This window comes from Anabrus simplex, chromosome 2 (assembly GCF_040414725.1).
Source record: "Anabrus simplex isolate iqAnaSimp1 chromosome 2, ASM4041472v1, whole genome shotgun sequence".
Taxonomy (NCBI): domain Eukaryota; kingdom Metazoa; phylum Arthropoda; class Insecta; order Orthoptera; family Tettigoniidae; genus Anabrus; species Anabrus simplex.
In genome coordinates this window covers 318,916,738-318,943,864 of record NC_090266.1, presented here as the reverse complement: position 1 = coordinate 318,943,864, position 27,127 = coordinate 318,916,738, and the positions used below count along the sequence as shown (strand labels likewise).

The 27,127-nt window shown below is 38.3% G+C and overlaps 1 protein-coding gene across 1 annotated transcript in view; it reads right to left on the bottom strand.

Moving 5' to 3' along the window:
* anne (anne boleyn) overlaps positions 1–27,127 on the bottom strand; it is a 382,933-nt gene that overhangs the window by 106,935 nt on the left and 248,871 nt on the right. Inside the window, exon 9 of the mRNA XM_067140654.2 lies at positions 3,353–3,553. Coding sequence (XP_066996755.2) covers positions 3,353–3,553 — 201 coding nt within the window. The remainder of the gene's footprint in view (positions 1–3,352; positions 3,554–27,127) is intronic.

The following is a 27,127-nucleotide window of genomic DNA, read 5'->3' as shown; positions in this document are numbered from 1 at the left end:
ATAAAAACATATCTCCGTTATAGACCATTATGCCCTTCAGCGTTAGTCTGCAAGCCTCTTTGAATTTACTTAATGCCGTCGCAATCCTCTATTTGTAACTAGTACTGTGGCCTTGTTTAGTTCAATACCCCTTATCTTTAAATCATTAGAAACAGAGTATATCCATAGACATCTGCGTCTCCTTCTACTTCTCTTACCCTCCACAACAGAGTCCATTATCCTCTAGGTAACCTATCCTCTATTTGCCTCACATAACCCCACCACCAAAGCTGGCTTATGCATACAGCTTCCCCCATAGAGTTCAATCCTACCTTAGTCTTCATCTCCTTATTCGGAGTATCCTCCTGTCATCATTCCCACCTGTTTGTACCAGCAATCATGTCTCTTAGTTCTAATTTATGAATAACATATCCTGAGTCCACTCAGTTTTCACTCCCATAAAGCAAAGTAGGTCTGAAAACAGACCAATGTATAGATAGTTTCATCCCAGAGCTGACTTCCTTCATACAGAATACTGCTGAACACAACCGCGAGCTCACTGCATTAGTTTTACAGCACCTTGATTCAATCTCACTATACTACTATCGTGGGAGAATGCACATCCTAAATACTTGAAAGTATCTACCTGCTCCTGCTTTGTATCCCCAATCTGACATTAAGTTCTCTTGGATTTCTTACCTACTGACATCAATTTAGTCTTGGAAAGGCTAATTTTCATACCATACTCATTGCACCTATTTTCAAGTTTCAAGATATTAGACTGCAGGCTTTCAGCACAATCTGCCAATAAGACCAAGTCGTCAGCATAGGCCAGACTGCGTACTTCATTTCCACCTAACTGAATCCCTCCTTGCAACCTTATATCTTTTTGCGGATGACCCATATAAACTATGAACAACAAAGGTGAAAGAAAGAACTTGCTCTATCATCAATTCTCAGTGAAGCTCAATTGTCAACTTCAATGCCTTTGATTACTAAAATAAATCTACACTTAACCCCATAGTCCCCCAGTTCAGCAAACATCTTTTCCCTTGGTACTCTGTCATATACTTTTTCCAAATCTACAAAACAAAGATAACGGTCTATTCCTCTTCTAGCATTTTTCAATTACCTGGTGCATATTGAAAATCAGATCCTGGGAGCCCCTCTGTGGTCTGAAACCAGAATGGTATCAACCAACTTACTCTCAACCAATGATCACACCCTCCCTTCCAAGACGTCAGTGAACACTTTGCCTGGTATACTGATCAACGAGATACCCCAATAGTTGTTGCAATCCTTCCTGTTCCCTTGCTTGGAGATAGGTGTAATTACTGCTTTCGTCCAATCAGAAGGTACGTTGCTAACAGTCCATGCTAATCTCATTACTCCATTAAGCAATTTCAACCCTGCCTTCACACTATATTTCACCATTTCGGGTCTAATTTCATCTATCCCTGCTGCTTTATGATAATAGAGTTTGTTTACCATCCCTTCCACTTCATTAAGCGTAACTTCACCAACATTACTGTCCTCCTCCCTATGAGCTTGGTTGTTCGCGATGTCACCAGGAAAATTTCCTTTTGCATTGAGGAGATTTTCAAAATAATCATTCCACTTGCCCAGTGATTCCCTGGATCTATTTCAGATTACACCTGAATTACCAAAAACACTATTCAATTGTATTTTCCCTCTCTTCCTAAGATTCTTTGTTACTGTTCAGAAAGGCTTCCCTGCTTCTTGACCTAGCCTTTCCCGGACATTACCAAAATTTTCCCATGACTTCATTTTGGATTCAGCAACTATTTGTTTTGCTCTGTTTGTTTCATATACGTACAATTCCCTGCCTGCATCAATCCTTGTTTGGAGCCATTTCTGATTAGCCCTATTTTTAGGTTTACAAGTTGCTTTCACTTCATCAATCAAGGTGTTAGCTTTTTCCCCATCTTTATACACAGTTGTTCCTAGACATTTCTTTGATATTTCTACCACAGCATCCTGTGCCACCCATTCTCATCCTATATGCCGAACCTGTTTACTGTCCACTGTTTGGAATTTTCACTAACGATATGCATGTAATTTCCATGTCCTGGAGATACTTAGTTCACTATAAATCAGATAGCAGTCTGCATCTTCGAAAAATCCCCGGAAAACCCCCACATTCCTAACAGATTTTCTGAATTCAAAGTTGGATACGATATAGCCTATTATAGATCGGGTGCCCTTACCCACCAATGTGTAGTGACGAATAGCCTTATGCTTGAAGAATGTATCCGTAACTGCTAAACCCATACTAGCAAAGAAGTCCAGCAAACGCTTCTCATTCCCCACATTTACCAATCATCCTTTCGTATCCTTCAGTTCTATTTCCAACTCTCACATTGAAATCGTCCATTAGCACTATCCTATCCGTGCTGTTGACCTTGACAACGATATCACTCAATCCTTCGTAAATCTTGTCAAATTCATCCTCATCTGCACTCTCACATGGTGAATACACCGAGACAATTCTTGTCCTAATTCCTCGAAATGGCTAATCTACCCACATCACTCGCTTATTTACAGGCCTAACAGAAATTATGTTGCATGCAATAGTATTCCTGATAAACAGCCCTTCCCCATACTCTGCCCTTCCCTTTTTAGCACCCGTCAGGTACACTTTATAATCTCTTCCTCGTTATCTCCCCTTACCTGAATAATCATTTACTGCTAGCACATCCAAATGCGTCCTCTTTGCTGACTAAGCCAGTTCTACTTTCTTTCTTGCATAAGCACCATTAATATTCATAGCTCCTCACGAAATTCCATTTTGTTCGCAAAGTTATTTCCAAGGAGTCCCTCGCCTATCAAATGGAAGTGCAACACCCTTACTCCCATATGTCTAAGGCTTGCTTAAAACATTTTGAGTGTGCTTGGTGAAACTTCTATGCAGCAGGATGCTACACTTACTTAGACATATTCAAAGTGAGGATCTCTGCTCTAATGCGTGAGGGACCACCGGTGGATTGTGTAGTCCTAGCCGCTTGTGCATAAGGAGGGCCATAACTCAGAATATGTCTGAGTTGCCCACTCCCATTCCACACCAACTGGTATCCCTACTCAGTACCACTTACCAAGCCACTCAGCCGTTGCCCATGTTTCAAAAACTAGGATGTGACTACAGTAACCCACCCCAGGAACCATTACTGAAATACAACTTATTTAAAATATTACAAATCAACAGGGAGCTTAAGCATCACCTTCTACAGCAACAATACAATTTTACCAGAAAAACAACAACACTGAATTACTGTATAAAAACTGATATGGAAGCAGGAAGGAAAGGGAAGCGATATAAATCAAGAAACATGCAGTAGAGAAAAATCATACTCACTTTGTCAAAACATACGCAGTCGATAGAGCCAGACACATTGATGGTGCGAGGGCTGATGCAGTAGACTTTCTTAGATTGTAGCCTGTTCTGGGCATAAAAACGTCCGACTGTCATTGCTGCAGGTAATGCAGGTGGAACAACAATAGTGATTAAATCCAATGCTTGTAGGGCGATGCTTGAAATACTTATACCACGTAAGTACTGAAACAAACAAAATTTTTACTGACGAAAATAGTCTACAGTGATAACGCAGGTTCATTAAGTTAAATAGCATACCAGATCACTTTCAGAGTCCACTATATCTGGTCAAGTCTGCTTTCTGATATATTTAGTTCTTCTCCCGGGTTGAACTATGTTGTTGTTTTCGATTAGTGCCCGGGAGAATGATTACCTCTGATCGAGTAGGAGTATTTCAGCCGCCTTTACAAAGAATGATGTAATGTACTCAAAAAATCAGCGAACTGTATGATATGTACAGAAAACAACAACGCGGTTGAACCTGGAAGAAGAACTAAATAACTCACATATCGTGGAAGTTTCAAATCTAAGATACGAATGCTAACCGATATGTTAAAACTGTGTTGTCTTGGACACATGACAAGATCACGTTAAGGCAGGTATTTCAAACTGGCAACCTTCAGAATGTTATTTTGAGGCTCTTTCGACCATCAAGAAAGGATATTCAAATTGCCAAAATTTAATCTGGAAGTTTACCAGTCTATCTATCAAAGCCAGTGTGATGTCCCAAGTCTGTGTGCTACCACTTAACTAAGCCACTCCTAATATTGCAATGTAAGAATCTCATATTTGTTCTGTACTACCTTTACAGTAAAGAGTATACTAAGATTATCAATAACCTCTAACGCATTATTTTCTGGACGAGATATCTAGAGGACATTTTTACTACTATTGACCATCACCATATTACTTTGCTAGAACACTTGAATTCATTAGACCTACATATGAAATTCACCCTTGAATATGAAGTCAAAAATTCTTTAAATTTTTTGGATCTCACTATCACTATAAAAAACAATTCATTCATTTATGACTTTTATAGAAAACAGACACAAATTTACAATATTACAAAAAATTATTCCCAACATCCAAGCACCCAAAAGAAAGCAGTTTTTAACAGCCTAATATATAGAGTCCTTAACATCCCTTTGTCAGCCAGTAATATCAAATAGAAGTCTATAACATTTATAATATATAACTTAATATTATATATTGGCCTCAAAATATCATTTGAAAAAACAGAAATTATGCCCCAAAAACCAACACAGCTAAAAGAAGTCACCATAAATGGTAATAAAATCAAAATAGTAACTCAGTTTAAATATCTTGGAGAAGTAATAACACATAACTTAAATGAAAAAATCTCAATCCAAGTAAGAACAAATAGATTAGCTAAAGCACAAAAATTAACATGGGATATCTACAAAAAGAAATGTCTATCAATAAATACAAAAATAAAACACTACAACACAGTTATAAAACCGGAAGCTACATATGCAGCAGAAACACTCTTTTACCTGAATAAACAATCAAAGACTGACAGACTTCAGAAAATTGAAAGGAGGATTGGAAGAACCTGTATCAACAAAAAATATCAGAAAGATGGACAGTGGCGGTTAATACCTAACAAAGTCGTGTACAAAGAGCTAGAACCCATTACAGATACTATGCGTAAGAGGAGACTGGGATTCTTTGGACATATCATGAGGATGCAGGACTCGAGACTTCTGAAACAACTAGTACAACACAATCTCGTCTCAAAAAATACCACAACAGGATGTAAATGGATCAGAGAAGTAAGAGAGGATCTGAAGGAAATAGGCCTTACAACAGAAGACACCAAAAATAAGATAAAATTGAATACAAAACTCAAGAATACAAACCTCCGCTTTACCCTTACACAAAACAAACCAACAACACGCACATTTTCAACTGAGGAAAGGGCACGAAGATCGGAGCGTCTGAAGAAGTACTGGGAGGGCCGCAAAGCCCGAACAATCCCTTCAAAGAGACCTGAACGACGGACTGACTAAAGTGATCCTATGTGGTCATAAAAGAAGAAGAAGAAGATATAACTTAATAACGGTTATAATAAGTAATTTGCTGACAAAATAATTCATAAAGTAAAAAATAAACTCTCCACTTGCTTACTATGGAACGAAAAAGCAAAAAGAAATGCCTCACTTTCACCTATAACAACATTTTTTCTAATTCACCAAAGTATTTAAAAAAAAAAAGTTTTACCACAGCTTTCAAAAACTCTGAATACTAACTGCAACAATTTTTATAACACACTAACAGTCAACAAGAACAATATATATTCCAATACAGGTGTTTACAAATTCAAATGCCAAAACTGCACTTCAAGCTACATTGGCCAAACTGGTAGAAACTTCAATATCCATTTTCCGGAACATGTTAATGCTAAAAAGCACAATCTATTTTCAGCTATGAGTAAACAAAGTGTGTGAGAAAAGTAATGAGACTGGCAACACTGCGGGTGATCTGGCAAGGTTATGTCTACCGGCATGTGCTAGACCGGTTTGTTTATCCCTTCCACTTCCTCAGTCCGAGTTTCAACTCCGTACAGCTAACACATTATTTTTGACAGCGCCATAAGTGAAGTTGTGTTTTTGTAGCGTGTTTCAGAAATGGAGCATCGGAATTTAGAGCAACATTGTGCAATCAAGTTTTGTGCTAAACTTGGTGAATCGGTGAGTGTGACTTTTGAAAAGTTGAAACAGGTCTATGGGGAACACTGCTTATCAAGAGCACAAGTTTTCCGCTGGCACAAATAATTTTTGGAAGGCTGAGAACACGCTGAAGATGAATCTCGCTCAGGGAGACCTTCAACTTCAAAAACTGCCGAAACTGTTGAACGTGTGAGGGCTCTTGTGAGATCAGGCCGTCGTTTAACAATAAAGGATGATGAGTGAACAGTTAAATTTTAACATTTTCACCGTACATCAAATTTTGACAGATGATTTGAACATGCGAAAGAATTGTGCCAAAATGGTGCCAAAAAACCTCACAACTGAACAGAAGGACAATTGAAAAGACATGTGCGTTGATCTTCAGAGGATTGCCAATGACCAAGAATTCTTGAATTGTGTGATCACAGGTGATGAATCCTGGATATTTGAGTACGATCCTGAAACAAAGCGGCAAAGCGAAGAGTGGCACACTCCGTCATCTCCTCGGCCGAAAAAAAGTCGAATGAGCAAATCAAAGATCAAGACCATGCTGATTTGGTTTTTTGACATTAAGGGTATCATGCACAAAGAATTTGTTCCACCAGGACAAACTGTCAACCAATTGTTTTATAAAAGTGTCCTTGAAAGGCTCAGGAAAAGAGTGATTCGTGTGAGACCAGACACTGCAGACAAGTGGATGCTTCATTACGACAATGTCCATGTCACACAGCCATTTCCATCAGTGAATTTTTGATCTCAAAAGGAATTACTGTTGTTCCTCAACCCCCCTATTCATCTGATTTGAGTCCTTGTGACATTTACCTTTTCCCGAAATTGAAACATGTCCTAAAAGGATGTCTTTTGGAACTCTGCAGAACATTAAAAAGACTGACCGACCAGTTAAAAGCCATTCAAGTTGAAGACTTCCAGCGCTACTACCAAGAGTAGGAACGACTCCGCCGGTGTATAGCTGCCCAAGGGAACTACTTTGAAGGGGATAACATTCTTAGTTGAAAAAAAAAATAAAAACTGTAGTTAGTATAAAATCAGTCTCATTACTTTTCTCACACACCTTGTACGTCAGATTTCCATCATCAGTTCACATCCATTGACGATTTATTAATTCTCCAAAGAGAAAATAAGGGCAAATTACTTTCTATCTATGAAAGCATTTTCATCCATTTAGATCAAAGGATTAGCCGTAGTTTCGATTTAAATGAAATTACCACACAAACAAACATTCTTTTCGACGCGTTAATAATCCTTCTTGATAAAACAAAGTCACAACTCATCCCGTCATTTCATAAAGTTCTCTCTCGCACCATTTCCTCTTTCCCCTCCCTCACCATGATCAACAGCTGACCTGCTTGGCAGTCTAAACAGTTTCATGTTTTTTGCTCTATTTCTTTTCTTTTTCATCCTGACAATATATTTCATTTCTTCTAATTGTCAATTTCTAAACTTTTCTACATGACTATAATTTTGATGCTATTTTACATACTGATACTTATCATCAAGACTTTAAGAATAAGTGTTTGTATATATTCCTCTATATGATTTTTTTTGTTATATTTGTTTTTAGGTCAAAATGTTTCAAGATTAATTCTTTCATATGGACTTCTAGTGTGGTGTTTCTTTTAGGGTATTCTACAAAATGTATACATTTTTCAAGGCTGAAAAAGGCCCAATAGGGCTGAAACATGTAATGCGTTTTTACTTAACCCTAGAACCGGCAATGCTAAATTCTGTACCGGCAGCCATTTTGTGTGATATTTACCTACCAAGTGAATTCTCATTTTTATCCTGTTGTGAGTGATGTTTCATGGCACTGTTGTACATCAGTGGAAAGCTAATAAACCACAGATTTAGATGGTAACATTCACTTTTCTGTGAGACTTTACAGGAAAAAGAAATTGAGACGTGATTATGGTGGAATTGTTATTTCATGAGCAATATCAAAATTCTAACAATGTAAAATACAAGATAAAACATGAAAACACAAAATCCAAGATATACAAAATGATGTATATATGTATACATAACACATGTGAAAGTTTCAAGTCTATGCAATAATATTTATTTGATTGGTAAGTTTTCAGCCAACTGAATTCCATGAGCCATGTTAGATCTATAACCTACGCGGGTGCACGAACTTGTTATGTAGCTATGCTACATGCAGTACAAGCTAACTTAAACAAAAATATTGTAGACAGATATAAAAACAAAGGTGCACTTTTAACTTGCCAGCCTCAATAAGAGCAGTAGCAAAAACAAGTACAGAACCATTACACAATGTTTTGGTTTGTATAGCAGCGAGTTTCTCATTTGCTTCCAAGGAAACATACACAAGGAAATTGTTTCTATGATGAACATGAGTAAGAAGCATCTGTGAACTTCTAGGATCACAAGATAAGATGTGTCACACCATCTGTTAGCAGAATAATGCTACTAAATGAAGGAATAAAAATGTGTTGAAGAATCGACTCTGCTGCTACAGAAATGGACAAACCGTTGATTCATCAATGCTTGCCAGTTCTAGGGTTAACTTTTGTTATATTGACCAAGGTGGACTAATGACATTTTTCTCCATGCCCAATAGTCAGGGCAGATACTCTTCATTACACGACTAACAATCCCACCGTGCGAGCCATTTGTTTAGCAGGAAATAACAACACACAGTACATGGATCACACGAATTCCACGAAGTCTGTATCTGTTCCATTGACTCACTTAACCCTTCAGCATGGTGGATTCAAATGCCTGGTCATCTCTGTGCTGCACGAGGAAGACGAAAGCGGGGTACTTAAATTTTCTCAGAATTATGCAAGACTGCTGGAAGCAATGTAACTTTGGTACGGTTTTATGTATATGAATAATACTTTCATATACTTGTTACAAAAACTCTTATTATTTTCAAAAATATGATTAAATTTTATATTTGATCTTACTGTTGAACATCTTAAAACATCCCTCATCTACTAACTCACCCATAAAGAACATCTTGAAAATAACCTTCACACCATTGCATTCTTCTGCTGCTTTGTTCTGAGGTTCAATGTTCACAATAAACTGTTCTGTACCCACATAATTTGACATGTCCGCCCGTCAAAATGTATTAACAGTGACAGACTCATTACCATTTTGTGCACAGTCACTCATACCCAATACAGAACCAAGGACTTTGCGTACAGCAATGTCATCCGTGTCGCTCAAATCACCATCTGAATTTAATAAATCACTCAACTATTTTTGTAACACATCCTCTATTTCCCCACTCGATACGTGGCACTGGCAAAGCCACCTCCAGTCCTGACTGACAATGCAAGACAGCGGGTGACAAGGAAAGAGACTGGGAAAAATCAGTCTCAAGTGTGAAGTAGAATGCAGTGATGTAGTTAAATATTAAGACACCAATACTATCAGTGACTACACTTATATATAATTCTCACTTCACCCAATTACAACATAACACTCCAAATATATACATAACAATTTACAACCTATGTGCACAGCAGTATCGATATGGTATGACTGATCTACGATAGCTCGCTACATCCAAAACTCGCTGCCAATCCGCTACCACACTATCAAAACAGGTAAACTATGATGACACAAACTCACTTCCATCTCTGTACAACTCAGCTCTACTTCTCGCAACACTCTTCATATAGACAGGGTTATTCACCTAAGATGTTACACGGAAAAAACGTCTAAACCATTAAAGATATCTGTATTCTGTTTTCGTATTTGTAAATGATACCGAGAGGCTTGTAAAATAATATGCTACTTATTCTCATGGGGTGATTACTAACCGTGATATTGATACTAAATCCATATTTTTAAATGGAATGACCGAGCTCGATAGCTGCAGTCGCTTAAGTGCAGCCAGTATCCAGTATTCGGGAGATAGTAGGTTCAAATCCCACTGTCGGCAGCCCTGAAAATGGTTTTCCGTGGTTTCCCATTTTCACACCAGGCAAATGCTGGGGCTGTACCTTAATTAAGGCCACGGCCGCTTCCTTCCCACTCCTAGCCCTTTCCTGTCCCATCGTCGCCGTAAGACCTATCTGTGTCGGTGCGATGTAAAACAACTAGCAAAAAAAAAAGAAGAAGGAATGGCACAAATACATACAGCTGGCCTAAAAGTTGAACTGCGCACAAGTTCAAATATGCAAGTGTTTTCAAAATTGGACAGTTACTTTTTGAGATATCAATAAAAACGGCATTTGTGCTTTTGACCCCCCCATCAGACAGCGTGCGGTCGGCCAACGACATACTGATATGCAAGCTCTTTCCTGGCATTGATTCCAGCCACAGAACGGATGCCATAACAATTACACTGACGAGATGTTATGTTCCCGTGCCCACGCCCTTAGGATCATTTCCAATGAAATCTACCTCAGACATCATTCATTATTAATTTGCTTTTCTAGAAGGAGCTCTTCAGGTGTCCTGTGTTATGTTTATTTCTCAACCCATACAGTAGTATGTACTGTACACTCAAACCAGTGACAATTATACATTTCATATGCTCCTTTGAAGTCAAAGTAATTATTTTATTCCTTTTAAAAACATCAACCCTCCCTGTCCTGTCATGAGTTCGTCTGTCATACACACTTTGCAAACCCATCACATGTGTACGATATGCTTACATGCCTGGTATCCATTCTGTGACTGGAATCACACGCAGGAAACTGCTTGCGTGTCAATATGTCCTTGCCCGACTGCACGCTGTCTGATGGGGGGGGGGGGGGGGGGGGGCAAAGCACAAACGTGGTTTTTATTGATATCTCAAAAAGTAACTGTCCAATTTTGAAAATACAATTGGCTCTAAGAGGACGAAATACCTATACTAAAAATGGAAGTAGATACTGACTGAATAGAACATGGCTAAACAAATCTGGATAATAGGTCAATTAGAAGACCATTAAGCTGTCTTCTAAGAAGATGTATGGCTGGAGCATCTTGTTGCAGAAATAAATTCACTGACAAGGAAACCCTTTCATCTGTAAGCCTCCGATCTGACTGATATTTGGGACAACGACTTCAATAGGAATATTTTATTCAGCCATATCAAAGTTAGATGCCCAATCGTATATTTAGTACCTGTTTTGGGGTGTCAAAGTTTGCTCATTTGAGGATCGCAGATACCGAAGTGAGTGGCGGGAAGCAAGTATAAGCAGCGCGGCCATGTTGGCCAGTTCATGACAGACAGACAGACAGACACACACTCACTCTTTCCCAGCCTCGGCAAACGTTGCCACTCCACGAGGTGAACGGGACTGTGCATCCCTCAATGCAATATTTTGCAGTATTTGTGGAAATACTCCATCTTTATGACTGTGCGACGTGAACTGGATGTGTTCAATTGCAATGAGCAATAAGTTGAAATATTCATGTTATATAATATACAATGTATATATTTTTTTTTTTTTGCTAGGGGCTTTACGTCGCACCGACACAGGTAGGTCTTATGGCGACGATGGGATAGGAAAGGCCTAGGAGTTGGAAGGAAGCGGCCGTGGCCTTAATTAAGGTACAGCCCCAGCATTTGCCTGGTGTGAAAATGGGAAACCACGGAAAACCATTTTCAGGGCTGCCGATAGTGGGATTCGAACCTACTATCTCCCGGATGCAAGCTCACAGCCGCGCGCCTCTACGCGCACGGCCAACTCGCCCGGTATACAATGTATATGTGAGTAACTATGTGCCATTACTGTTTACTCATCAGTTGGTTGTGGTTGTTTATAACTATGAACAGATATCACAACGAATGTCTGCATCCTGTTATCTAATGGCTAGAACATTGTTCAAAGCCTAACTGCACTATTTGCCAAAGAAGAGCAGCAAGAAACTGCAATAAACAAAGCAGAGGCTCATCTGGCTTTTGAGATACACAGTAAGTTTCCTGTGCATATTCATTTAACAAAATTAAGGGGAAAGACCACATGTTAATTTGTTTATTAATTTTAGGACATATATGTACACAGTAACCTTGTCGTTCCATTTGCCGCACTGAGTGGCAACAATTGCCGAGACCAGGGAATTAACACGTGCAAGTCAGACAAAGCGTAAGAACATGACAGATGAGCTGGCCGGCTGCCCCGCCTCTACTTGCTTCACGCCGCTCACTCCTGTCTATGCGGTGCTCAGATGAGCAAACTCTAACACCCTAAAACAGGCGCTAAATATAAGATTGGGCATCTAATTTTGGGCTGAATTAAACATTCCTACTGAAGTCATCATACAAAATCTCAATCAGATTAGACACTTACAGATGAAAGGGTGTACTTGTGAGTTAAAGACAGAAAATGTACTCTGAAGAAAATAGCAAAATAGTTTTGTATGTGGGTCCTGCAAGAAAGATTTTAGTTTCAAACAGCTTGTTGCTCTCATTTTTATGGTATGACTCACTACACAAAATGAGTGTCAAAGCTTCCCTCTGCTCAAGAACTCAATTAATAGACTGAATACGCGAGAGCCAGCGGATACTGACATGTTTCAAAATTTTGTGACCCTCTGTGCCACATAGCCTGGACTCTTAGAATTCTTATCAAGATAGTCATATAAGTAATATAACTTAAACAAAAATTTCTCTGTGTTTACTGGTAATGGAGCTGCTGCTTTCTGTGCACAGATGTGTGAGAGATGACATAAATAACCCGAATTTTTTTTTTTTTTTGCTAGGGGCTTTACGTCGCACCGACACAGATAGGTCTTATGGTGACGATGGGATAGGAAAGGCCTAGGAGTTGGAGGGAAGCGGCCGTGGCCTTAATTAAGGTACAGCCCCAGCATTTGCCTGGTGTGAAAATGGGAAACCACGGAAAACCATTTTCAGGGCTGCCGATAGTGGGATTCGAACCTACTATCTCCCGGATGCAACCCGAAATATAAACAGAATAATGCCTGTCCTTCACAAATTTGGGAACACCTTCCTTTGCACCTATTATGTATATACTATCAGAAGAAAAAGGAATGCAATTTTGCCATGGAATGGCTACAGAATACAACCCACTATTGATAATACACAAAATTACCTCACCTGTGTTGTCAGTACTCTCTAACAATAACGATAGATGAGTTGATACTTTGCCTACCTGAGCATTTAAAAAAACTACTATGATTTAGAGTAACTGCATTTGAACCCGTACTACAATACAATACAATGGATTTATTTTGTCTGGCAGGATTAAGGCCATTAGGCCCTCTCTTCCATCTAACCAGAAAATACAGTATCTACATGTGCAAAATTGAAATAAATACACTTAAAATTGAAACATCTTGCAACTACTAAACAATACAATATTATGATAAAAATAAAAAATAAAAATAGGAAAAAAATAGGAGAATGATGATGATGATGATGATGATGAAGATGATTATTTACACAATTATGACATGATTAGCTAATTTCTATTAATCTTGGTAATTACAGTGGGATTTTATAAAGTCTACAGTTTGAGGAAGGCTAAATCTACACTATTTCCACAGCATTACTTAATAGGTAGCGGTGACAAAGTTGCCTAAAACTAGCAGGTGAGGCTTCTCTGACAGAGATGGGTAGTGTATTCCATTGTTGTGCCGAAGAAATGACAAATGAGTTTGTGTATCATGTGGTGGGGTGAGGTGGAATAGATAAGAGTGTATCAGATTTTGACCGTGTTCCGAAAATGTGATTGGATGAGAGGTGGTGAAATTGACTGTACAAGTAGGGAGGTGAGCATGAGGAGAGTATTTGACGAAGAAGGCATAAAGTATGAAGGTTACGGCACTGTTTGAGTTTTAGCCAACCAAGTTCATCGTACGCAGGTGTAACATGGTCAACGTAACTTAGGTTACATATATAGCGAACACAGGCGTCAATAGGATGATCGTCTCTTTGTTTTCCTATTCCCATGTGTCTTAGTTCTTTCCAAGTCATAGCAGGTCGTCGTACATGGCGTCACAGTAGTCAAAATGAGGTAATACCAGAGTGCAAATAAGGCATTCTTCTAATACTCGAGAAAATATGTTGCGGAATCTTCTAAGTGAGTAAAGTGTCGCAAATACTTTCCTGGAGATGCAGGTAATCTGCTGCTTCCAAGAAAGATGTTTGTCTATCATAATGCCGAGATCTTAGAGAGATTCACTGAAATCAACGGGTGACTTTTGTAGGTAGAGTTTTGGTGAAGTTGCTTATGGTTTTTGAACAAAGCCGAGGATGTGAAATTATTACAGCCTGAGATTTTACGTTATTTAATCTAAGTCCATGCACGTCAGTCCAGTTACAGATTTCTTGTAAGTCTCTATTGAAATTTTTAATTTCATTGGTTAGTCTTTCCGGTTCACAGTTCAAGTATAATTGTATATCATCAGCGTACATGTGGTGTCTGCAGCTGTTTACCGGCGACGTAATATCATTGATAAAGACAGAAAATAGAAGCGGTCCTAGGACAGACCCCTGTGGAACACCAACCTGTACGGATCGCCAGAATGAATATTCATTATTGTTATTTCTTACACACTGCAGATGACCGCGGAGGTATGAATTCATCCACTGAAGACTGTTTGTCGAGAACTGGAGTTTAAATAGTTTGGAGAGTAGTATGTCTATGTCAACTGAGTCAAAAGCTTAAGAGAAGTCAAGAAGAGCTAGGATGATAACTTGCCTTTTGTCCATCGCATTGCGAATGTCATCTGTAACCTTAAGTAGTGCAGTACTAGTGCTGTGGTTACGTCGAAAACCAGACTGGTGTTCGTCAAGAATATCATGTATTTGCAAGTAGTTGGCGATTTGTTGGTGTACAATGAATTCTAGAGCTTTTGAAAGGACCGATAATATGCTCACAGGTCTATAGTCTGTTACGTCTTCAGGCGGTGATTTTTTAGCGAGCGGGACAACAACAGCAGCTTTCCATAAGGAGGGATACGTGCCAGTCATAAGTGAATGGTTAAAGATGTGAGTTATAGTAGGTAAAATTATGTCAATTACTGTCTGAAGTTCTATTTCTATGTTATCTATCCCTTTGGATTTCAATTTTATTCTAAATATGGCTTGTTTAACTTGCGAGGGTGTCACATGTGAAAAGTAGAATTTTTCCCTGTCAGGTGCAGGGGAGTTGTAATTGCTGTATAGTGTTATATGTTTCCTTTCTCTGTCAATCGCATGTCCGGGAGTGGTAAGATATGTATTGAGGGAGTCCAGGGATATTTCAATAGGATGATCGTCCCTTTGTTTACATATTCCCATGTGTCTTAGTTCTTTCCAAGTCATAGCAAGTCTAGTATTTTGTTTAGCAGGGTATGTGCATGTCTAATTCTAGCGTTGTGTACTGCCTGCTGTTTTTTTTAAATATCGTAGCCGTTTAAATGCGTCAAAATTGTCTTGTGTCAGTTGTCGCTTAAATTTTCTATGTGCGGCATCTCGCTTTGCCATTAACTCCTTTAGCTCTAAGTTTAGCCATGGTGCTGGGGCTCGTGTTACCCGTACTGTTTTCGGCGGGCCGTGTCGATCATAGAGCGCTGTCAAATATGTTTACTTTCATTTCAATGTCGTCAACTGTCAGTATATGGTGCCATGGAACATCTAGTGCGTCTTCAGTGAATATACTGTAGTCAATTTTAGAGAGATCTCTGAATGTAACAGTCCTTGGTTTTGTGTTTTGGGTCTCTAAGGAGTAGGATATGTATATTAGGTCACGAGCAGAAATTCCTGGTACAGATGTCTGTCCGTGTTGTAGTACTTTACAAACCATTACTCTTGTCATTATTCCGTATTGAAAAATAGCTAATCACAAAGTTTATACAAGGAGTAATTTTAATACCACCTATTCAATACAATTTATTCCACTATTGTGTGGTTAAATACACATAGAAATTACCAGAAATTTGAATGGTACATGTTTCGCCCACTATTCATTGGACATCATCAGCCTCAATCAATCTTAAAACACACACTGGTCTAAGGAATCATAATGATTTACATAAAACGTATTGATGAATATTTACAAGTGTTGATACTGTGGATGAAAAATGATTACAGCACAAAAATATTGAATAAAAACAGAACTTATACCAAAAACATTTGAAAAACTGAAATGTTTGTCTAAAAGTAATTGTCACACATTGTTTTTTGAAAAATAATCCATGTCTGACACTGAAATGGATCTTTTTGATAAAAAGCTTGAACAATATATATATATCACATTTGGAAAACAGAATATCAAAACTAAGGCGTCACAGGACAAGTACAAGACAGTTAAAAGATATAGTATTTGATAATGTTTGAGTCCAATATTTAAAATTAGGATGAAAATATGTAGTCGAATTGGAAGTGGTATAGATTAACATGTCTTGGAAAGTTGGATAAAATTCATATTCGTGAAGTGCTAAAAAACATCAAAGAATTTGCCGAAAACGCTGCTAAAATTATCCAAATAAAAGAAGGTAGGTCGGACGACAATTTCGTGTAACCAGAAAATGCCTCATGTAGACGTGGATATTCGTAATAAACAATGTTGTCAATTCATTTGCAAGATGTAACGTATGTCCTAACGTATCTGCAGCGTTAGTCTGTTTGAAGTTCGTACTTCTAGTGTAGTATCGACACTGTCAAAACTTTGTGATTACGTCGACTGTCATGTGTGACGTGGCAGTGTGGTGAGTAGGGAGTGTTTACAAAATGCTCATATCGCAAGATGTAGTCATGCTTATAAGCTGCCGACATTCTGCATTGTTGTTTCCGGTGCCTGTGTTGAAGTCGCCCATGACAATTACATGTTCATATTGCGGGAGTACGCGTAACAATGCATTCTCTACGTCCTCCAAATGTCCAATCGCAGGTGGCTTGTACACCACACAGACAGCACATTTCTGATGGGCTACGATTATTTCCAAGAGCAGGAACTCGGGTCGTATATTGTATTCGCTATCTGAACATGCAATTATCCTAGGCTTTAAACTGGTTTTAACTATCAGTGCTACACCTCCTCCCCTCTTTCCTGCTCTGCCGTTCCGAAGTAAACAGTAGCCAGGTATATTGAAAGTCTTCGAAGGGATCAGATCATGAAGCCAGGTTTCAGTGAGAAGGCAAACATCAAATACACCCGGGACAAGTTCTTCAAGTTCGTGGAAATGGGCAAACAATAAATGTACATTTAGATGAGCCAAATGGAGACCTTTACGAAAAGAGGAAACTTTAGCAAGGAGCAGGTCGCTAGTTGTGAGAGAAGGAAGGAGGGTAATTCCAGGAGGGGCCAGTGGACAGTTGTCACAAGGTCGTGTTCTGTTTGTGGAGAGTGGAGGGGTGAGTGAGGCCTTGAAAGGGATTGTGGCTGGGAAGGAATGTCTGGTACAGTCAAAGGAGAGTAACCCATTAGTTCTCGTAGCCACCTTATGAAAAATGAATAATTATGTGAATGAAGTAATCTAACTACAATGAGCTAATATAATTAAATTACATTAAGGTGGTATTTAAATAATATATAGTAAATAGAGATCAGAACAGTCAAGTGAATTGTCTGTTTAGTTGCTATCTCTATCCTCCAGTAAGTCACACAGCTGGTTAATGCGCACTTTGCCCCCATCGGGTTTCTCAATGATGATATCACCGCCTGCAGTCCAACAGTTGCTTACACGGAAACGGTGAGTGGCGGCCTTCAGTATGGAGAGTCTAGCGGACGTGAGATCTTCGCAGATGGTAACACGAGTGCCCTTTAGGCTCCTTTTGTTACAGACTACTTCTTGTCGTGTATGATAGGTAAACTTATCGTTCTGCGATGCGATTTTATTTTACATAAATAAATATCACACAAGAACACGTTCACTTCCTTGTATAAATTACTTTATTTACACTGTACGTCACAACACACAATTATACACAGTCGCAAATGACACTATATACAACACTCAATAGCGGAGTACCCTGAAGTCGATTCTGAAAAGTACAGATATCAACAACACTGACGCGCGCACTATAACATACTCTCTCTTGAATTCACCGCCTCACTCACTCGAGTCTAATCCTCAGACTTTAACCTCGGAGCCAAACAGTCACTCCCAGTCCATCACTTGCCTGATTCCCAAGAACTAAGAACTGCGAACTTAGAACTGACTTCACTGACTGACAGCTCGATATTTATACTACTCGATCAACCATCTAGAATGATCGACTCCTGGAAGAGTTCTTGCAACACTCTAATGGAACACACTCGAAACATCGATCAACCAGTTAGTCGAATGGGTACTTGAACTTTCCTTCAGTATTTACAAATGTACATGGAAATATCTACAACATTCGTAATGTCTCTACATGTACCTGGATAATAAAACCTTACAGTAAGTTTCCAAAACCTTTCATATATACCAAATATAGTACAATAAGTCTAACATACGAACGTTATGGAATTTTCTACCGTTTTTGACTCTATAGATCTTGAGGTTATCCACAATAGTATTTGAGGTTATACAATTCTATACTACATATTTACAGGGAAATCATATATTAATCATATTTAACATTTAATAAGAGATAATTGAGCATTAAATAAACTATAATTAAAATATATTAAACATACTAATTGAAGGTTTTACACCAGTTACAATGTCATACCTACGACAAACTTGACAATGATAGGCCGAGTTTTCCCTACCGATTTAGGCCCAACACAGTGACTTCTATCAATATCATTGATATTCATATTCACTCCTATATCTCTGAAGACGTTTACGGCAAGTTCCTCAGTATTTTCTTGTGAGCTCTCCTGCACTCCAAAGATTCTAAGGTTATTTCTCCTACTATATTGTTCGAGAGAGTTGCTTTCCTTGTCCCGACACTCAAGTTTGTTCTTTAAATCCACTACAAGTTCAGCATTGAACTGGAGAGATTTCTCTAATTCCTTTACGACAAGTGTGGTCACTCGCTCCGATAACGACTCTATAATTCTGTCCAGAAACTTACCCGAGCTGAGAGTCCATTCAGGATCCTCGTGACTGTGCTTCCACGAGGTTGGTACTACCGTTCGCTTCCTTGCTGTTGCGCTTGTTGCTCCTGGTCATCTTGTTTCACAATGGAATATTTTAATGAACTGATAAAAAATATGGCCACGACAGGGAGACACTTTCACTTTAAACACTTTCAGACTATGTTTGCACACTTTAACACAACGTTTGATATATATTACTAGGAATTAACACCTGCAAATTCACTTTGACTGAGGAGCTGATCTCACGCACGTCCATCAGCCTTATCACTGCATTTTCAATACTTTTTATGAAGAATGATGAAAAAGACTTGTTCCGTAATTTTGATTCACTGTCTGTGTGTTATGTTTCTTGGATTCATTGTGTCTTCCGCAGTCATCTTGTCCACTGTGAGCCGGAGCAAAATCACAAGAACACGTGCAGCAGAACACGTGGTTTTCACTAACACATGAAGCAAGTAGACATGGCAATTCCTTTGTGTAACCACCTCGATAAAAATGACAAATATTCTCTCAGATGCTTCTGTACCTATTATTATTATTATTATTATTATTATTATTATTATTATTATTATTATTATTATTATTATTATTATTATTATTATTATTATTTTTGTGCAAAATCTAGATATTTCCTTTTTTGTCTAAGATGTCATGTATTGAACTAAAGCAGAGATTTTAGTTTTTGCACAACCATATGTCTGTGATATTTTAGAGTCAGGGAAGATTGCTCCAAACATTGCTGTCTTCTTAGAAGTAGATCCAATATGACAACTGCTCGGCTTCACTTTACAAAATCAATCACTTCTTTTGGTATCTAGAACTATAATACAGCAATGTGTGCAATGAATTTCACAATGCTCGTTCAAAGGTAGCAAAAGGAAGTAATGGGTGAGTTGGCCATGCGGTTAAAGTCGTGCAGCTGTGAGCTTGCACCCGGAAGATAGTGGGTTCGAACCCCACTGTCGGCAGCCCTGAAAATGGTTTTCCGTGGCTTCCCATTTTCACAGAAGGCAAATGCTGGGGCTGTACCTTAATTAATATCACTCCTAGTCCTTTCCTACCCCATTGTCACCATAAGACCTATCTGTGTCGATGCAACATATAGCCAATTGTAAAAAGGAAGAAAGGGAGTAACGATCGAATAATGTATTGTTGTCAACTCATAAGCACTGAAACGAGGAGGGTTGAGCAGCAATGCTCGAAGGTAATGAACGTTCTTTTCTTCTTTCCTTTTCCTTTCGTCGTGATAATGATGCATTTCCGTAAAAATTTCCCTTATAACCAGGATGCCATAATCATGAGGTGAAATCCATAATAAATATGGACAATTCGTAATAGTTGGCACCTCCGAGAGATGCTTGTTAGCTTCATTTTACACAGTGTGAATTTTAATTATTCACGTGTGATTCACTTCAAGTGTTAGAATGACAAAGATAAAGCTGATCATTAAAGGAAAATTATTTCACAATTCGGCAGATATTTTTTTCTGCAGATGTTCAGATACCTTTCCGGGAAACATGAAAAGTAAAAGGGGCCAACATATAGATTTACCATTAGAAACGTATAGTTTACGACAAATGAGTAGTACTTCTTAAAAAATTGTACAAAAACTGTTTTTTTCCTTTTAGTCAATATTATGTATTTTTTAGGTCCAATTAACATGAAAGTTCACACATAAATATTTAACAACAGAGGATACTTAACAGTATCAGATTCTACAACCTGCCTCAGCCTGTTTTGACTATGAATCCAGAAGGGACTTACCTTTTGAACTAAATTAATAAGGAGCCCTTTCCAAAGATTTGTCAAGAATCTTTCATTTTGTGATATTTCATAAGTCTGATTAAAGAAAAAATTTAAGCAGTGCCAATTACCACTCAATATTTCCAAATTTAGTACCTGAAAGTCTTCTACGATCTTTAGGACTTAGTTAAGGATTTTACGGACATTCTCTTTAGATGTAATTTTAATGTTGTTGTTGTTGTTGTTTGAGTCATCAGTCAATAGACTGGTTTGATGCAGCTCTCCAGGCCACCCTATCTTGTGCTAACCTTTTCATTTCTACGTAATTATTGCATCCTACATCTACTCTAATCTGCTTGTCATATTCATATCTTGATCTACCCCTACCATTCTTATCACCTACACTTCCTTCAAAAACCAACTGAACAAGTCCTGGGTGTCTTAAGATGTGTCCTATCATTCTATCTCTTCTTCTCATCAAATTTAGCCAAATCCATCTCCTCTCACAAATTCGATTCAGTATCTCTTCATTCGTGATTCGATCTATCCATCTCACCTTCAGCATTCTTCTGTAACACCACATTTCAAAAGCTTCTATTCTCTTTCTTTCTGAGCTAGTTATCGTCCATGTTTCACATCCATACAATGCCATGCTCCACACGAAAGTCTTCAAAAACATCTTTCTAATTCCTATACCAATGTTTGAAGTGAGCAAATTTCTTTTCTTAAGAAAGCTCTTCCTTGCTTGTGCTAGTCTGCATCTTATGTCCTCCTTAATTCTTCCATTGTTAGTTATTTTACTACCCAAGTAGCAATATTCATCCACTTCCTTTAAGACTTAATTTCCTAATCTAATATTTCCTGCATCACCTGCCTTTGTTCGACTGCACTCCATTACTTTTGTTTTAGACTTATTTGTTTTCATCTTGTACTCCTTAACCAAGACTTCGTCCATACCATTCAGCAGCTTCACGAGATCCCATCTCAAGGTTTCGATTTCCCTGTCCTTGGATTGTGATTCCCTTTCCAAATTCCTCTTTGATTTCCTTTACTGCTGGTTCTATGTAAACATTGAAAAGAAGGGGGGACAAACTGCAGCCTAGCCTCACTCATTTCTGGATTGCTGCTTCTTTTTCAAAGCCCTCGATTCTTATCACTGCAGACTGATTTTTATACAGATTGTACATAATTCTTCGTTCTCGGTATCTGATCCCTATCATCTTCAGAATCATAAATAGCCTGGTCCAATCAACATTATCGAATGCCTTTTCTAGATCTACGAATGCTATGTACGTGGGCTTATCCTTCTTGATTCAATCCTCTTAAGATCAGACGTAAAGTCAGGATTGCTTCACGTGTTCCTACATTTTTACTGAAGGCAAATTGGATCTTCTCCCAACTCAGCTTCAACTTGTTTTTCCATTCTTCTGTAAATAATACGTGTTAAAATTTTGCAGGCACGAGATATTAAACTAATGGCACGATAGTTTTCACACCTGTCAGCACTGGCTTTCTTGGGAATAGGTATAACAACATTCTGCCGAAAATTGGATAGAACTTCTCCTGTCTCATACATCTTACAAACTAAACTGAATAACTTTGTCATGCTGGTTTCTCGTAAGGCAGTCAGTACTAGTAGAAAGAGCCAGCTGTACTTCAAGCTGCCTCAGCCAACTAGAAAATGAAACTCAGGAAAATAAGGAATTTCAAGTTACCCAATTGCAACAGTCAAGTTTTAGGGAGGAAGGGGGTCTGAGATTGCTCTTGGTAAACTGTCAGATTGAAGTAAATAAACAATTAAAATTCAGTACATTGATGGAATCTTATGAGACTGATGTGGTGATAGGAGTGGAAACGTGGTTGAGAGAAGGGGTGGGTAATAGAGAAGTATTTCCAGAAGGGTACACAGTCTATCGTAGAGAATGATATGGTAATAATTGGGGGAGATCTAAAATTGCCTGAAGTTGAATGGAATGGAGCTGCAAGCGAAGCCCATGAACAGAAACTGGCAAATAAGTTAATTTGGGAGGGAGGATTTACACAAGTAGTACAAGAACCAACTCATCTCAATAACTTACTAGATGTATTCTTGGTTACACCATGGGAAATTGCTGATAAAACTGAGGTAATTGAAGGAATAGGTGACCATAAGGCTGTAATAATGGATGTAGGACTGGTACCAAAAAGGCTTAATAAGAGGGTCACAAAAGACAAGAAATTGTACAGAAAAACTAAAGTTAATGAATTTGGGACTTACCTTGAATCACAATTCAGTTGTTGGATAAGTGAAGGGAGTAATGTGGATATACTTTGGGCTAAATTTAAAGGAATCATTTGGGAAGGAAAGAAGATATTTGTACCTGTTAAGAAGGGTAAAATGACCTCAGACCCTGTTTATTATACAAGGGGAATAAGAAAATGAAAAAGAAAATGGAGAATAGTAAACAGGAAAATCAAAGAGGGCAGGGAGAGTAGAGAAACTAGAAAACAGCTAATGAGGGAACTGAATAGAGTGAAAAAGGAAGCAAAAGAGAATTATATGAATGGCATACTTCAAGAGGGTAATGACCACAAAGGGAAATGGAAAAAGCTGTATTCATACATCAGGAATCAAAAAGGAAAAGGAATCCAAATTCCTACGATGATGGGAGAAGGGAAACACTATTTAACAGATACTGAGAAAGCAAACCTCTTTAGTAAGGAATTCAGAGATTCAGTAGATGATTGTCAGGAGTTGGAAACCGAAACAGAAGATACAGAGGGAAACAAGAAGCTTCTCATTCACAAATGAAGATACTGTATTTTCAGAGAAATCCAACTGCTTCAGCAAGGAAAAGCAGCAGGAAGTGATCAAATTACTGGGGAGGTGTTAAAGACAATGGGGTGGTACATAGTGCCTTATTTAAAATTTCTCTTTGACTATGTCATAAATAATAGTGTAATACCAAAGGAATGGAAGGAATCTATAATAATACCAATTTATAAAGGAAAGGGTGATAAAAGGAAACTAGAGAACTACAGACCAATCAGCCTGACCAGTATAGTTTGTAAAATACTGGAGAGTTTAATATCGAAGTACATCAGAGGGATATGTGATGATAAAAATTGGTTCATGAGGAGCCAGTATGGATTTAGAAAGAAATTTTCTTGTAAGGCACAACTGATAGGATTTCAGCAGGACATACCAGATCAATTGGATTCAGGAGGCCAGTTAGATTGCATAGCCATAGATCTTTCCAAAGCCTTTGATATAGTGGAACATGGAATATTATTAAAGAAATTGGAGGGAATAGGATTGGACGTGAGGGTTACACGTTGGATAAAAACATTTCAAAATTCAAGGGTTCAGAAAGTCAAAGTAGGAAATAATGTATTGCAGGAAGAGAAAGTTTGGAAGGGAATTGCACAGGGTAGTATAATCGGTCCGTTACTTTTCTTAATATACGTAAATGATTTGGGGAATAATATAACATCAAAAATAAGATTGTATGCAGATGACATAATTGTTTATAGGGTAATAAATAACATTGAGGATTGTTCAGAATTACAAAGGGACCTTGAGAGTATCCAACAATGCGTTGAAGAAAATAATACGAAGGTTAATGGAGGCAAATCAACTGTTACAACTTTTACAAACAGGAGCTTTAAAACTGAATTTGAATATACTTTGGACAAGGTAGTTATCCCAAAAGATGGCAAGTGCAAATACTTAGGTGAGAGATTTGAAAGTAATTTGCACTGGAAGGGTCATGTGGATGACATTGTTGGGAAAGCATACAGATCGTTACATGTCATTATGAGGCTACTTAAAGGATGCAACAAAGAATTAAAAGAGAAAAGTTACTTAAGTATGGTTCATACATTATTGGAATATGAAAACAGTGTTTGGGATCCTCATCACCAAGAATACCTTAAAAAAGAAATAGATAGTGTGCAGAGGAAAGCAGCAAGATTTGTAACAAGGGATTTCAGGAGAAAGAGTAGTGTATCAGAAATGTTAAAGGAACTTGGGTGGGAAACTTTAAGAGAAGGGAGAAAACTAGACTTATAGGATTATATAGAGCCTATACAGGAGAAGCAGCATGGGGAGATATCCGTGAGAGGCTTCAGTTGGAAAATAATTATATCGGCAGGACTGACCACAAATATAAAATTAGAAGGATTGGGGTAAATTTTCATTCATTGGAAGGGTGTGAAGGAGTGGAACAATTTACCAGGGGTAGTGTTTGATCCTTTTCCAAAATCTGTACAGCTATTCAAGAAGAGAATAAACAGCAACAGAGAAAATAAATGAAATGTGAGAGGGCATTCGACCAGTGCAGGTTAATGTAAATAAAAAATGTGGGTGAATAAATTAATTCCATCCCCTGGTCTAAGGAATTTGGACAGCCAAAGCAGGGGACTGCCTGTAGGGGTGAAGTACACTGGGGACTTCGAGGGCCCTGGGAACACTACGGTAGCTGTGAAGGCCCTTCAGGAACTCTGAAAAGTGGTGGCAACAGGGGCTATGGTTAAGATGCAGCACGTTGTTATGCTACTTGGGTTCCAGAATGGGTAAAAAAATAAATAAGTAAATAAATGCAATGTAAATTTTAATCTTATACCAGTTGTATAGTATCATTTGAAATAATTCCACATGCTGCATATCAGCTGACTATATTTGTAAGTAGTACAGGAGATATTATAAGTAGAATTTTGTAAACAATATAAATTTATTAAGGATGAGCTGTGTGTTTAGTAGAAAAAAATGTTAGCGTAAATTGTATAATATTGTATTATAGGAAAATTTTCTTCTCTTGTTAATTTAATATTCAATGCTTGACAATAATATTTTTTAGTGTACCATTTGCCACCGAGGTAGACACCTCATTTGCAAATAAAGAGATTTTGATTTGATTTGATCAATTCCAGGGACCTTGTTCCTATCTAGGTCGCTCACAGCTCTGTCAAACTCTGACCTCAAAATTGGGTCTCACATTTCATCAGCATCAACAGACTCTTCTTGTTCCAGAACCAAATTATCTACATCTTTACCTTGATAAAACTGTTGGATATGTTCCTGCCATCTTTCTGCTGTCTTCTTTCCCTAGAAGTGGCTTTCCATCTGAGCTCTTAATATTCATACACCTAGGTTTCTTTCTCAAAAGGTTTCTTCATTTTCCTGTATGCAGCATCTACCTTTCCTAGGACCATACAACCTTCGAACATCCTTGCACTTCTCCTTCAGCCATTCTTCCTTAGCTACATTGTACTTACTATCCACTTCATTCTTTAATAGCCTGTATTCTTTTCTGCCCTCTTCATTTCTAGCATTCTTGTAATTTTGTTCTTCATCAATCAGGTATAGTATCTCCTGAGTTATCCACTGATCCTTAGTTGATCTTTTCTTCCTTCCTAACATTTCTTTAGCAGCCCTACTGAATTCACTTTTCATGACTATCCACTCTTCCTCTATTGTGTTTCCTTCAGCCTTTTCATTTAGCCCTTGTGCAACACGTTCCTTGAAACAATCCCTCACACGCTTTTCTTTCAACTTGTCTAGATCCCATCTTTTTGCATTCTTTCCTTTCTTCAATTTCTTCAACTCAGATGGCATTTTATGACCAACAAGTTGTGGTCAGAGTCCACATCTGCTCCTGGGAAAGTTTTGCAATCCAACACCTGGTTTCTGAATCTCTGCCTAATCATAATGAAGTCTATTTGATACCTTCCCGTGTCTCCAGGTCTCGTCCACGCATACAGCCGTCATTTGTGGTGTTTGAACCAAGTACTGGCAAGGACTAAATTATGATCAGTGCAGAATTCAACCAGCCGACTTCCTCTTTTGTTCCTTTGTCCCAATCCGAATTCTCCTACTGTATTACCTTCTCTTCCTTGGCCTACCACTGCATTCCAGTCTCCCATCACAATTAGATTCTCATCACCTTCTACATATTGTATTATTTTAATGTATTCTCAACATAATCTGACCACAAGAGGACTTAGAACACCCTGTGGTGTTCACAATTCACCAGTTTATTATAAATCAGTAGCGCCCAGATTGCTTCACACTGCAAATTCGCACAGCTGTACACCTGTGAATGTACAGTGTAGAGTTGGAGTAGGAGTGGTGCCCGTTCGGTCACAGGACACAACGGTGCGCACACATTATGGGAGGGACGTATCCTGCCATGCTGCTCATGTGTTTCATTATCAATCTGTTATCAGACCACTCCTTTGCGATCTGTTAAATGTCAATGACTAATTCATTAAAACATGGCAACTGCTAAAAAGCGACGGAGCAGCGATTTGCCACAACAATTTAAGAAAAAATGGGAGTTACAGTATTATTTTACTTCTGGCAAAGAGAGCTCAGA